The sequence below is a fragment of the Cyprinodon tularosa genome, unplaced genomic scaffold (assembly GCF_016077235.1).
Source record: "Cyprinodon tularosa strain WSP-4 unplaced genomic scaffold, ASM1607723v1 ctg30, whole genome shotgun sequence".
Taxonomy (NCBI): domain Eukaryota; kingdom Metazoa; phylum Chordata; class Actinopteri; order Cyprinodontiformes; family Cyprinodontidae; genus Cyprinodon; species Cyprinodon tularosa.
In genome coordinates, this window is record NW_024039008.1 from 7,566,541 (window position 1) to 7,580,159 (window position 13,619).

Here is a 13,619-nt window from a genome sequence, read left to right on the forward strand (position 1 = left end):
TTGTTGGTACTTGCTGATACAGATAAATATAAATATATATAAATAAAATCCTACTACGCCTGCATGACTGTGATTGTTGTTGTGGTAAGTTCTGTCTGAGGTTAAACCCTTAAATGGAAACGGGAATAAAAATAGCATAGCATAATAGTTTAAGCCATTTATTTTTTTTTAAAGAACAGTATAAAAAAATCAGTAATAGTAGTAGCAAGCTCCGTCTTGGACAGGTGTCAGGTGTTCAGTTCTTCACCGTCTAAAACAGCAGGTGGCAGCACAGAGCAAATGTTTTAAGAGCAGTTGCTCTTTTAAATAACATGGTATGGGATCGTTGCCTGGACTCCAACACTCGCCGATACGATGCCGCCGTTTTCTGCAGTATTGGAAACATTTCCAATACTGGTATCAGAATCTGAACAACTCTACATCTGATGTTGCTCATAGTGGTCCTCACGTCATTTTCCAACTTAAACTGAGCTGTGATGCAGAGTTCTCTTCCTTCAGTTCACTTCTTAATTGTTGAAATCCAACCATTATCACCATGTTCTCCTCTTGTTAGGCATCCTGTGTCTGTGGCTGAAGTGGTGAGCAGCAGTGGTGTCGCATCACTTCCTGCAGGACCGACTCTAAGTTTGCTCCACTCTACATTTGTGATATCTGTGCTCTCGAATATTCTGTGGGAAAAGAAAACATAAGGTTTCATCATGGATGCTGTTTGGACAGTCTGTATTTAGGAGGTTTAGTTTGCAACGCTAAACTGAGACTAAAATAAATATGGAGTGAATTTTGGTATAGTTGAACACAAAGAACGCTTTTTGGAAATAGAAACTTAAAAAAATTATGTAAATTAAAATTTGGAAGTTTGTTTTGTACAATTGTATTTCATTTTTTGTTGTTTATGTTAATTTATGTTTATAGATTGAATTTTATGCATATAATTCTTTTCAAATTGCATTTTACATACAGTATAACGTTCTCTCCACTTTAAATCCTATACTGATGCTCTCTCTTGACCAAGAAAATGTTGTTGCTAACATTTATGCAGACAAATAGAAATGCTTCTTTGCGTTGCTTTCCAGAGGTAAGTCCCGCCCCCAGAAGTGAAGAGAATGTGAAGCTCAATCCAAAATACAGAATTTCGAAGAAAAAAAAAAAGATAAAAAAAAAACAAGAAAGCTGCATTGTTACACACAAAACCTTTTCATTAAAATGTTTACCAATTTTATTTCTGGATTGCAAAAATGCAACAAAATTCACTCCATACATGAATGAATGAGTCTACCAGGGGCCTGTTTCAGAAAGGAGGTTAAGTGAAAACTCTGAGTTTGTTAACCCTGAAATGAGGGAAACTCTGGGTTTTCTGTTTCGGAAAGGGAGGTAAGTTAAAACTGAGAAAGCAGAGTAAGTCAAGCCCGTTTCTGAAAGAGAGGTAACTTATACTCAGAGTCAGTTACCATGGGAATTTACTCTGTGAACCTAACCTGGTCGGGAGCAGGTTTTCTTCAGAAAATCCAGAGTTTATTTTGGTCTCCTCCCCTTTTTTAAAGAGGAAGTGGTGTTTAAACACCTCATTGATTCTTTGGGGACATACAGTATTCATTGCACACATTTCAGTCACGTAGAGCGCATCAAAGGGAATGAAATGGCATGTCCTTTTATGGATGATCCTGTTTGTAAAGCCAGGTAGCTACTCTACTCCCATGATGTGCTCAAGGCTTACCTGCTTGAAGTATGTTTTTATATTTCATTTTCAGCTGCCGCCATGTTCTTTTGATGCCTGCAGGATTGCACCTATCCATGAAAACTAAATTAGGTTTAATAAAATACTGTTCTTCCAGTTTCACCTCTGATATTATAACAGTTGGGTAAGTTACTCTAAAATAGTTCTTAATTACTAACTACAAATTTTATCTTCAACAAGTCTAATTAGATTAATGTAATAATTACTGTCTCTAGAAAGTATTGGTCTACTTACTAATTTGTTTTACTTACTTATTAATTACTTTCTAAATCCCAAATCAACCTCAACCACTTGAACAATACAAGGAGAGACAAGAAACTGCACTTCTAATGCTTTCAAATAAACAATATTCAATTGCATGAATTAATCTTAAATTGACCAAAGTGTGTAACTAGAGGGAGAAAGTTCAAATCAAAATATACTTTTTAAAATTTGATATTAAATCCACTATTGTTTTATAGTCTTTAATTAAATTACAGTATTTATATGACTTAAGTAACTTAATTCATTACACCCAACACTGTATAAAAGTAATTAAAATGTAAACTTACGCATTGACTCTAGCAGCTATTTTCACCCAAGCTAACTCTCTCTCCTTCGCCGCTGCAGCCGTGTTGCTTTTTTTTTAAATACATGTTCAAATTCTGCATATGCTTGCATAAGCACATCCAGTTCTGCTGGTGAGAAATATGCACACCTTTTTTTGTCTGACGCTGTTGCCATGGTGACTCGTTATATCTGTGCTCCATTGATAATGGCTTTTTATAGTTGTGGTGCACGCACTTAACTCAGAGTCAGTCAATTTAGAGTTGATTGAACTAACTCATTTCAGCTGTTCTGAAACCCAAAACTCAGAGTTTCCAATCTCAGGATAAGTCAACTCAGAGTTCAAGTTTTAACTCAGAGTTGGTTGAACTTCCTTATTGAAACAGGCCCCAGAGCTGAATATGAACCTTTGACCTGCTGTATTTCTACCATTACTTTGGTGCAACTCTTCCTTGCTCTCTCTCTTAGTCCTGTTCTTTGTGAACAGCAGAGGTGAATAATCCACTGTTCCATAATCCAGGTCCACAAATTTAAAAATGCAGCCTAGTTTCCTTCATCTTGTTAACTTAACCAGGTCATTTGCCTTTAGTCCTTGCTGTAGAGCTGGAAATGCAAATAGTTGGAACTAATCTCTACTTTCTGATGCTGGATTATCCTGCTGCAGTGAATCAGTGAATTAAACTCAGACTTAAACGATAAAAAGCTCTAAATTACAACAAACTTCCAGAGCTGCAGTGGTGGACATAAAAATACATACATAAATATGAATGGCCCATGAAATAAATGAATGTACCATGAAGTAAATAGATTGTACATTTCACATTAAACCATTGAAATGAACCATTTCATTGTGAAACACACAATTATTAGATGCCCCATGACATAAATAAACAAAAAGAATCATAAAAGTATTAAATATGAAGATGAATTAATCTATTTAAAAAATATAGAATTACTTTATATGTAGGAATGAATATAGATGAATTAATTAGGTGAACATGTCTTATTAGGGGGTCATCAGTTTGTTGCTGGATTATTTTGGGGTCTTAGGTGGGTCAAAAAGTTCCATGTTGGTTTTATTGGATCTGGACGCCCGGCTTCCATGTTAGCTGCATCCCCCTCATGGCTTCGCCCTCCCATCAGTGCCGTGTTAGCGCTTTATCTCCTTACTGCTTCAATTCATTTAACAACATAACTTTGAAGTTGACCTTAATCTTCATTTCTAGAAAGGCTGGACGGTTGATGAACAAAAAAACCCCCAAGAGAGTGTTAGCCTTACATGGATGGTCTCCTCCAGCGTGGTGTATCTGTAGTTAGGCGGCTCCAGGCTCCTCAGCAGGGCGGCGTGGAGCTCATCGCTGCGCTCCATGAACCGCCTGGTCATGGCCAGCTGCTGTTTCAGCGTTTCGTTGAGGGCGAATCCAGCCGGGTTGAACAGGCTGATGGCTGTAAATCAGAAATGAAAACAGCTTGATAATATTCCCTGTGGATGTTCTAATGGGCAACAGAAATACATAAACTACAAGTCAAAGGTGATAATGTTGCAGGACCACATGATGTCACTGTTGTTGAGAGGAAATAAGAGATTCTGCCGCTTCATCACTTTCCCAGGATTCATTAATTCAACAGCAGCTCAGCTGTTCTCCTTCACAATGGTGCCTTTGAAAGTTATATGATGCTTTGCAAAACACATTTATGATAACATATCTGGGACTCATCATCATAAACTAATACGTTTGTTTGCTCCTCTAAGCTAATGCATATTTCCCCCCTTTGAACTCTGTTAATAGAAGGAATAATGACGGTGAGTGTGACCTCATTGGCTGATGGTTTGATGAAGGCCATGATGGTTCATCAGCAAAGCTGCTAAAATGAAAGAATACTGAGTTCTACTGTGCTGAACAGGACGGGGATATGGCCTAAAGTCTACAGAACGTCTGAAGCATTGAATGAAGCAAAATGTAAAAATGGAGAAATTTTTATTTATAATAACCAAGCTTCTCTTTAGAAGTTTATAAACTCTGTCTCTATGGTCAATAAATACAGTTAACTTAAAGTGAAATATTAGTTTTTTTATGTTTAAAGTTTTTGGAGTCTTTATAGAAGGAATACTACATTGATCTTCATTCATGTATTACTGGATGCTATATTACTGTTCCCGTGGTAACGGCTAATAACAGGACTTTTGAATCTCATGCAAAGCATCCTGCAATCCATGCAATCTGTCGACAGATGGAGACACAGCGCCACTTTAGGTCCAGGAAGGCTGTCAGAGATGGACGTTTTAGGACGGTTTAGAAGATCCAACGGAGCCGTCCTCACAGGAGGAGAGCTCCTTTCTTATAGGTAAATGTGATAAATCACCATCATGTTCACATTTTGTTGAACTTTTACACTTGTTTGGTTCAAAATCAGCCCCTAATTGGTTTTCAGTTCCCCTGTAGTGGACCAGAAGCAGCAGACCTACCTTCCAGTCTCTCGGCACTGACAGCAGGAATGGGCTTCAGGTACATCCTGCTCACTGTGGGGTCCACAGGGGCCACACCTTCAGAGAAACAAAGGACCAGGGTTAGAAGATTGAATGATTGATGACAGGACTGTCCAGATGTGCGGCTGACTGACCAGTTGGATCGGGGTGGGTCTGTACGGCTGCGTCTGTGTAGCTCCTCCTGGTTGATCGCTGAGAGGAGCTCCGCCTGCTGCGCGGCGACTCTGACCTCTGACTGCGACCCGAAGTCCAGGAGACACTGGAGCGACTCGGTTCAAAGGAAGCGCTGGAACAATCGTCATCTGGGTTGCTGTGAGATTTTTCGGTCGTGGAAACCTCCTCTCTGACCTCTGCTTCCTCCTTCTCATCATCATCATCATCTCCCAGGTGCTCTGAGATCTGCCCGACGCTAGAATCAAAGTCGCTCTGATAGTCCGGCACCACCTCTTCCTCCTCGTGTGATCCAGGAACCGGGTCAACCAGCTTGCAGTGGTTCGGTTTTAGCAGCAACAACATTTTAATGAATTTAAAAACATCAGAGAAAGAAAACACTGATCTTATTAAAGTTTATTTCACTGCACTTCTTTCATTTCTCACCTGTTTTTCCAGCTCCTCTGTTGCAGCTCCTGTAGATGCAGGGATGAGCTCATCCAGTGTCCTCACATTGATCCGGAAATCTGCAGAACCAACATGGAGGAAGCTTCAGGCTTCTCCTCAACTCTAAGGCTTTAACACTGGACCTCATCTCCCTGCTGTTTTTAGTATCTAGACGTAATACCTCAGAAACTTTCACAGTGGTTCAGGCTCCAACCTAGCCTGGGTGCCATTCCTAACTTAGTCCCGCCCACAACGTTTGAGGTCGGGAAGTTCGGTCTGGCATTGCTTAGTAGTAGCGCGAGTATGCTTGCACAATATATGGCGGGCCAATCAAATTGTCAGGGCGGGCTTTATACAATGATGGACAGATGATCAACAGTAACGTAATCAACCACGTGACCAAAGCGCGCTTGGGTGACAACAACAATGGCTGCCGCTGGAGAGTTGAGGTGTGTAGATTCTGCTATCAGGTCTGTTCTAGAAGATATCGACAGCAAATTAATTTAAAAGAGGAACAGAGGAATGCGATCAAGGCTCATCTTCTTATTCTATGCGTGCAACTGCACGCTTTGATTTTTGTTGACAACAACTACGCCTCGCTTAACATCCGTCACGCACTCCGTTGCTCTTATTGGTTGTAGGTCTATCCAATTGAGTGCAGAGGCATTTTTTTTCCTGGTTCGTTCGAAACACGCCCCATAATCACAGCTCTATGGAGCAGCATCAGACTCATATTCTGACTAGAATTGAGTAGGACTACGTCAGGCTAGCTCCAACCAGTCATCTGATGGCTTTTGTTTCCGCATTGAGGGAGAAAAATTATAGACTGAATGTTCTTACCATTAGGAATCTGACAGCTGTTTCATAAAACAGGCCAAGTCTGGTTGAGTTTGTTGTCATTTGGGTTTTATGAAGCTGGCTCCCTCTGATTCTGTTACTATGGCAACTGACCCAAATAAGTAAGGACACAAAAGCCCCATTTACACCACCCTCTGAAAACCGAACCGTGAGGAGTTCAGATCAAGCTTGGATCAGTTAACTGTGCCGCGTTCCGTTCCTTACGACCGTTTACACAACACGCTAGCACGCCACGGTTCCTCGCCTCCTAGTGACGATCTACGGTACTACGGCTATCTAGAGGTAAACTAGCAAACCAACATGGCGGCGCCAATTCAGGAAGTTTGGTTATAATTGTGATATTTAGTTGTTTGCGGACAGTCAGGAGAAGAAGGCAGCCTTTGGTGAATTGCCTTGACAGAGTCGACTTTTGGGAAGTGTATACAATAAACGATAGTGTAATCAGGGTTTCCAGACGCAGGAAATAAGAACATACGTTTAGGTTCATCACACTGCTAAGCACAATCATCACTGGAAATCATTTGGCACAGGAGGGAAGCTAGTATTTTAATGAATCTCTGAAATGTCATGATCAGGGTTTATACAGGAAGGAGCAACTCTAATTTAATGCTCTTAGTAATAATTTTAATGCCATCAATAAGTACCCATTACTCTTAGTCCTTCGTAATCTTTACCATCGACAGGCTGCAGCCATGTCCCGAATTTCTCGTTTTCCAGCCACTTATGTTAAAATGTGCATTTTTTTATACATGATTTTAAATGCCATGATAGTCCCATTTAATGAATTTTGATGCCAATTAATTTAAAAAATAATAATTTAATGACTTTTAATGATTTTTAATGACCTGCAGAAACCCTGATGATTATGGAGGCTGACTGTAAGGAGAGGACGCGGTCTGCTAATGCGCTATTCGTTATCTGAGAACCGAGCCAGAACTGAACCGCCCTGAGCCCTACTGATGAACTGGTACCATGTTAGCGCGGTTTGGTTGTTTCTGGCACGGTCCGGTTCAGTTCTGCGTGCCATTCAACAGCAACTCAACAGTTATCTCGGTTACCGTGCTTGGACCGATTTCAGCACGGTTTCAAAAGGCCAATGTCAATGGGGCTTACCCCTTGCTCACACTGGCTCCGGTGCGGTTACCGAGCCGACGGAGACCGCAACTCCCGCACACCCCCTCTCACACCGCTCTTTTGACTACGGTGCGGCTCTGCGGCTCCGGCAACAGGTCCGGAGATTTAAACAGAAGTTCACTTGAGTTCACGTAACTTCACGCGATAACACGGCCTAAATAAGGATATTTGCGAGAGCTTGTTGCGGAGGGCTCCGGCACGCCGCAAGGATAGCTTTCTTGCTGAATTTTCTGCAGCGCCGGAGTGTCTCGGTAACCGCAGCCGGACAGCTCAGCAGCCGGTGAGAGAGGTTTACGTCTTTTTAATGACTTGGAATCACTGCGGCGCCGCACCCACCGCACCGCAACGGTAAGACCGGAGTCGGTGTGAGCCGGGGGTTAAGCCATGCTTCTAACCTGACTCCTGACATGTTGGTGATAGACGGGCCAAATAAACCAATCAGATCAACGAAGCGTATGACGTACTAACAGAGCGACGACAAAAACACAACAACAAGCCAGGCTACTCTTGCCGAAACCAGTCGGGAGAAGAGCAAAAACATCTTTTCCTCTGAGAAAAGCCTCCAGAGCAGTGTTTTGCTCTTCTTTCAGTGAAGAAATACTCTGTAATTCCGATAAAACTTGCTCGATAGCCACGCTAACGCTAGTTCCATCGGCTGAAGCCGCCATGTTCTTTAGACTGAACTGTCGCGCTTCTCGTTGCGTCACACTTCAACCCGCCTCAAAGCCAACGCTGATTGGACGTTCGTTTGGTGAACGGCTCCAAATTTTCTTCAACGGAGAGTCTCCAGACTGATTAGCGAGTGAAACCTTAAAAGCTCGCGAGATCGGGATGGTCTCATGAGGCTATGTTTGTTCCACTGTCGCTAAAATAAGAGCCGTCTGAATAAGGCTGGAGGTTAGGAAGGAGCTAGGAACAGGGAGCAGAATGCTTCCTAATGCAGCTAGCAGACAAAGCTCCTGATGTTCCTAGCCACCAATAGGAGCTGTATGGTTACCCACAATCCTTTGCGTTACAGAAGGTACAGGCACTGTCCACCTCACAGAGTTTAACAGGACACTCTTGAAATCTTTGAAAAAGGTTTCCAGAGTAACTTTGCTGTTTCCTCAGATAAAAAAAATAAAAAGAAAAAACATATTTTTTGCTTTACTTTTTTAATTGTTTTCCTAGATTTTCGATTTTCAATGTCATTTTTCTCATTTCTCTTTTTCAGATTGAGATTTTTGAATTTCATTCTTCTGATATCGTGTTTCTCTGATCACATTCTGTTCACTTCAAGCCCGACGTCCAGCCGACCAATAGAAATGCACCTCCGCTCCTCACTCCAGAGGAAAGCCCGCCCCCAGAAATGAAGCGCAGGTGATCTGGAAAGTGCTATTTTAAAACAATACCATTTGTACAATTTAATCTGAAAAGATAAAGAAGTAAAACGTGATTCTTTTTGGGAAGAAAGTATGGGAAAAAAAAGAAAAGAAAGCCATATGAAAACATAAAATCTGTTTTCTTCAAAATCTTTTTTTTCATATTTAAAGAAGGTTCTAAAAGCTTCATTTTTGGGTAGCATATTTTTTCAAATTTCTATTCACAAAACGTGTTCTTTGTCACAATAATGGTACAAAATTCTCCCCATAGACAGTTGGACTATGGCTGACACTGTGAAGAGAATCAGATCATAGCTGTTTGCTCAGATCATCAGGAATAAACAAGTGGTTCTGATAGAGGAACAGCTGATTGGCTGTTAAAGCTCTGTGACGGTTTAACATGCAGCCATGATTAAAGGGTCATGCGGCCCCCTGAGGGGCCCCCACTCACCTTCTGAAGAAACGGAACTCAGGATGCTGTGCTGATGGTCAGAGTCAGGTCCCACCGGGAACAACTCCTCCAGAGAAAGCACTTCAGCAGAGGACGAGTGGGAGCTCTGCCGACTCCCAGGCCTCTGAGAGGAGCCCGGCCTCTCTGGGTGGGAGGTGGGGAGGTCGGGGGGAGGAGGCGATGGGGAGAGCGCAGAGGGACTGAACTGGACCTGGGCCTGGCCGGTGAATCGAAACGGGGAGCGGCGATGTGAAGGAGACGCAGGAGAGCGAGGCGGTGCGGTGTTAGAGGACGATGGAGGGCCGGCAGCGGCGGAGCTTCCCACCCTCCTATCGGGATGGCTAAGTGTCTGTAAGAGAGGAGAGAACAGCGTTAAGAATTCCAAGAACAGGTCACTGAGAGGCTCAAGATGCTAAGATCAGAGGGGGTTAAAGGTCAGGTGACCTGAAAAGGAAGCAAGAAGAGAAAGCAAACCCACCACTTGTGGACTTCCTCCTGAGGAAAGTCTGTGGAAAGAGTCACCTAGCAGTTCCTTTATGTCTTCTTCATCACTCTCTAGATTTATTGCACTCCCTTCTCTCCTCTGCTTCTTCTCCAACCCTCCAGAACGGATCTCAGCAGAACCGCCTCCTGATCTGGACCTGTCGCCAACGCCTGCAGGCGGAGCAGCGTCCGTTCCTTCAGCGGTTGCTGCTGACGTCTTTTTGAGGAAGCGCTTTCCCTTGCGGCTCTGCTCGGAGTCAGAGTCTTCTGACGGCTCCACGGAGGCCTCGGTGTTCTGGACGGCCGCTGCCTGCGTGGCCCGTTTGGCCTGCTGCAGCTCCTGTTGTCGGTTCCGGACACGGCTTTCGATCTCAGCCAGTCGACGCCAGGCTGGAGCCTGAGACGACGCCCGTCTGGACAAAGAGGACGACAGAGATCCGTTCATTTGTCTGGATGTTAGACAGACTAGAGAAACGTTTAACAGACACACTGCAAAAACGATCTAGAAATAAGTAAAAATGTCCTAAATTAAGTGTATTTACTCTTAATTTGAGTAGGTAAATGAGATGATCTGCAAATAGACTGAAGATTTTTACTCTTAAAATAAGATAATTAGATATTATGCACTTGAAATAAGACAATGCAATTATGTTTTTAGTATTTTAAATGAAAATTGTCTTCTTCCATTAGCAAAATGTCTCTTTTACCTCCTCAATTTGTTCCTCAAAGAACAAATGCACTTATTTTAGGAAAAAATAACTTATAACTTAATATTTTATTTTTTCCAGTACAGAGGTGAAGGAGAAATATGGCTGCTCTGATGTCAGAGGATCAGAGGTTCACCTTGACTCTACCACCGGCTGGCTTTGGTTCCTGCTGACGGGTGACTGGCTGCTGGTCGCTGGTTTGGGAGCCTTCTTTAGGAACCTGCTTCCTTCTCCCAGTGAACTCTGAGGCCTGAGATCCTGAAGGAACCAGAACATTCACAGTTCAGTGGTAAACAGACTGGAAATACAAAGAGCCAGTCTGAACAGTCAAAGTTCTCATATTCTCACTTTACAGATTCCTACACTAAAGTGTCTTGCCAAGGGAAAACATTTTTATTTTCACCAAACTGAAAACAGCTGCATTGCTGTATTTGCAGCCTCCATCATGGAGAGCTGTCCAACAGGGTTTTCAGTACAGGCCCACAGCATCATGGAACTTTATGCTCTTGTGGGTCTGAGCCACTTTTCTGCTGTATCTCACCTAAAGCCTGGTTCACTGAAAAATAATTGCATAAATTTCTTCCTTATCTTCTCCTTCAGAGCCCTGATATGAGGAGTCTCTCAGGACCCATAATCAGGGATCCTCCTTCTGTGTGACGTCTCCTCAGAGTAGTCAGGCACCATCAGGAATCATGGGAATCCACCATGTTGAATTTTCATAGATATCCTGCAGCCAATTTTGAACTTCTGTAGCCCGGTGCTGAGCCTCAACAAATGAGAGGATTTAATCCAGGATCTTTCTGGGAGACGCTGCATCCTACAGTAGTAGCAGGGTTGACGTTAAGGATTTTTGCAAGTGGAGGAGGCATCAGATGCCTGAGTAACTTCAACTGGCTCCTTTCGACGTGGAGGAGCAACGACTTCACTCTGAGCTCCTCCCAGGTTCATTTTTTTCCTAAATATTTCAGCTAATACTATATATTTCAATAATTGATACATATATAAATATGATTCAGCATAATGTGATTAATGATGATGTCACAGTGAATCACCTTGGTGGGACCTCCCTTCCTCTCAGGGTCCTCTTGAGTGTTTCTGGCAGCTTCAGCAGAAGAGGCAGAGCTCTCCATGGACAGCTCACTCAGGTCAGACATGAGAGTCTGGATGTTTGGATGATCAGATGGAGATTTGAAGGAGCCGCCCTGAACAGAAGGAAAACATCAACGGCTGTGTTTATGTGCTCCACTCTGACACAAAGCAGTTGCAAATAACATTTTAAGATGACCTCCAGTTTAAAGCAGCGGCTTCCATTTTCTGTATCTTCAAACACGTTCATTCAGCTGAAGCTGTCCTGCTAACAACACCATCAGCAGAACTTGGAGCGCACTCCTTTTATCATTTTCTAGGTGGTAAAGGTCAGCCTCCATGGAGGTCTTCAATACAACATTACTATGTTGAGGATTTTTACAAGTTATAATTTTAATTTCCAATCTGATTACACACATAGTGGCGCGGATAACTTTCCTTAAAACATTTACTTCCATTCAGAGCTTAGTGCCCCATGCTCTCAGTCTATTTCACACTGAAGTACTGAATGTTTAAACAGCATCTCTTTAGACCTGCACCTATCCATTATTTTACTAATAGATTAATCTACTTATATAACTATGTATATATATATATATATATATATATATATATATATATATATATATATATATATATATATATATATATATATATATACACATACATGCAAGGCTAAGCTTAAAAGTTTCCTTTTGATAAAGCTTATAGTTAGTGTGTCTTAAGTTATCCTGAGCTAGTTATGCTGCTACAGGGTTAGACTGCTGGAGGACATAGGGACCCCTTTCCATCATTCTGCTTCATTCTATTTCTATTCTCCCATTCTGCAGAATCTGTTAGTTCAACCTCTAACTATTTGATCTCTCTGAGAGAAATATAATGTGTTCTGCTGCCATCAACACCTTTGTTTATAGATGTTGGAGCTTGGCCTGTTTTTCAGTGTATTCCTGTTTCTCTGACTGTGACTAACTGTATGTGTTCTCTCTCATCCTCTGACATGGGAGCTGGCTCGGACTTTGTCTGCCTGGCTTTGTGTTTCCTGGACGAGGGCGCCTTTGGAGCCAGTTGACAGTTACATTTTGTATCTATACTTCTTTTTGTAGCTCTGCTTCTGTCTCCTTGAACCCTAGTCAGCCTCGGCAGATGGCCGCTCTCACTGAGTCTGGTTCTGCTGGAGGTTTCTTCCTGTTCAAAGGGAGTTTTCCTCTCCACTATCGCTACATGCATGCTTGGTGGGAGGGATTGCTGTGGAGTTAATGAGTAGATGCAATTAACTGTATTTTCTTAGAACACTTGGAACCAACCTGACTGTATGATCTGGTTGAACTGTCTCTGTAAAATGCTTTATTGTTTTGTGAATTGGCGCAATTTAAAAATGGAAGTTGAAAATATTAGAATCTTCTTTTCCAGTCTGTAACTGGAGTTTTCTAAGAGCTGTGTTACTTTCTAAAATCCTTCATAGAAGTGTAAAGTGAATGAGGTTGTTATTTAACACCATGGCTGGTGTCTCAGCTCTTTCCCAGATCTTCGTGTTATAGATCTCATCAGCACTCCCTTTGCAGCTCTAATCTCTCCAATATGCATATATCTATGTGGATCTTTACCAGGTTTAAAAGAGGACAGTGAACCGGTTGTGTTGCGGTCGGAGGGTCTCCTCCTCTGCTGCTCCTCTTGGCGCACAACAGCGCCTGGGCTCGGTCCAGAGCCGAACTCCGACCCGTTACCTTCCACATCTTCCGCCTGGTTCCCAACAACCGTCTGAGCTGTTTATCACACGTTTATTCCTGCTTTCACTATTTACTCTCACCGACAGCAGACTAGCGTCCCCCGTTTCCATGGAGGAACTTCTCCTCTTCTTCTTTACATGGAATAGAAGAAGGCACCAGATCAGCAGCGCCCCCTACAGTTTCAGCTCATTCACCATTAATAGCTCAGTCTTTCATGATAATAGTCTCTTTTAGGTTGTTGATTTTTTTTTCAATTTTAATTTATTAAAATTTATTTAGGCATTAGAAGTACAACTAAATGTTATTTTAAATTTCAAATAATTCACCTGCTGAGTTATAATTTCATTTTGTGAATATAATTTATAATAATAATAATAATAATAATAATAATAATAATAATAATAATAATATTATTATTATTATTATTATTATTATTATTATTATTA

The 13,619-nt window shown here is 42.0% G+C and overlaps 1 protein-coding gene across 2 annotated transcripts; it reads right to left on the reverse strand.

Annotated features, from left to right (window-relative positions):
• Positions 1-3,488: 3,488 nt before the first annotated feature.
• On the reverse strand, positions 3,489-13,210 carry cunh19orf44 (chromosome unknown C19orf44 homolog). Of its 2 annotated transcripts, XM_038291729.1 has the most exons (10): positions 13,081-13,210; positions 11,413-11,565; positions 10,497-10,618; positions 9,649-10,066; positions 9,171-9,519; positions 5,367-5,446; positions 5,018-5,252; positions 4,904-4,987; positions 4,749-4,826; positions 3,489-3,727 (listed from the first exon to the last, which is right to left on the reverse strand). In XM_038291729.1, exons 1-10 carry the CDS (start codon positions 13,177-13,179, stop codon positions 3,504-3,506), a joined length of 1,842 nt encoding a protein of 613 aa, XP_038147657.1. In that variant the 5' UTR covers positions 13,180-13,210; the 3' UTR covers positions 3,489-3,503. The 2 variants fall into 2 exon arrangements, with proteins under 2 accessions (XP_038147657.1, XP_038147656.1); XM_038291728.1 differs by having other exon boundaries at positions 4,904-5,252.
• Positions 13,211-13,619: the final 409 nt, after the last annotated feature.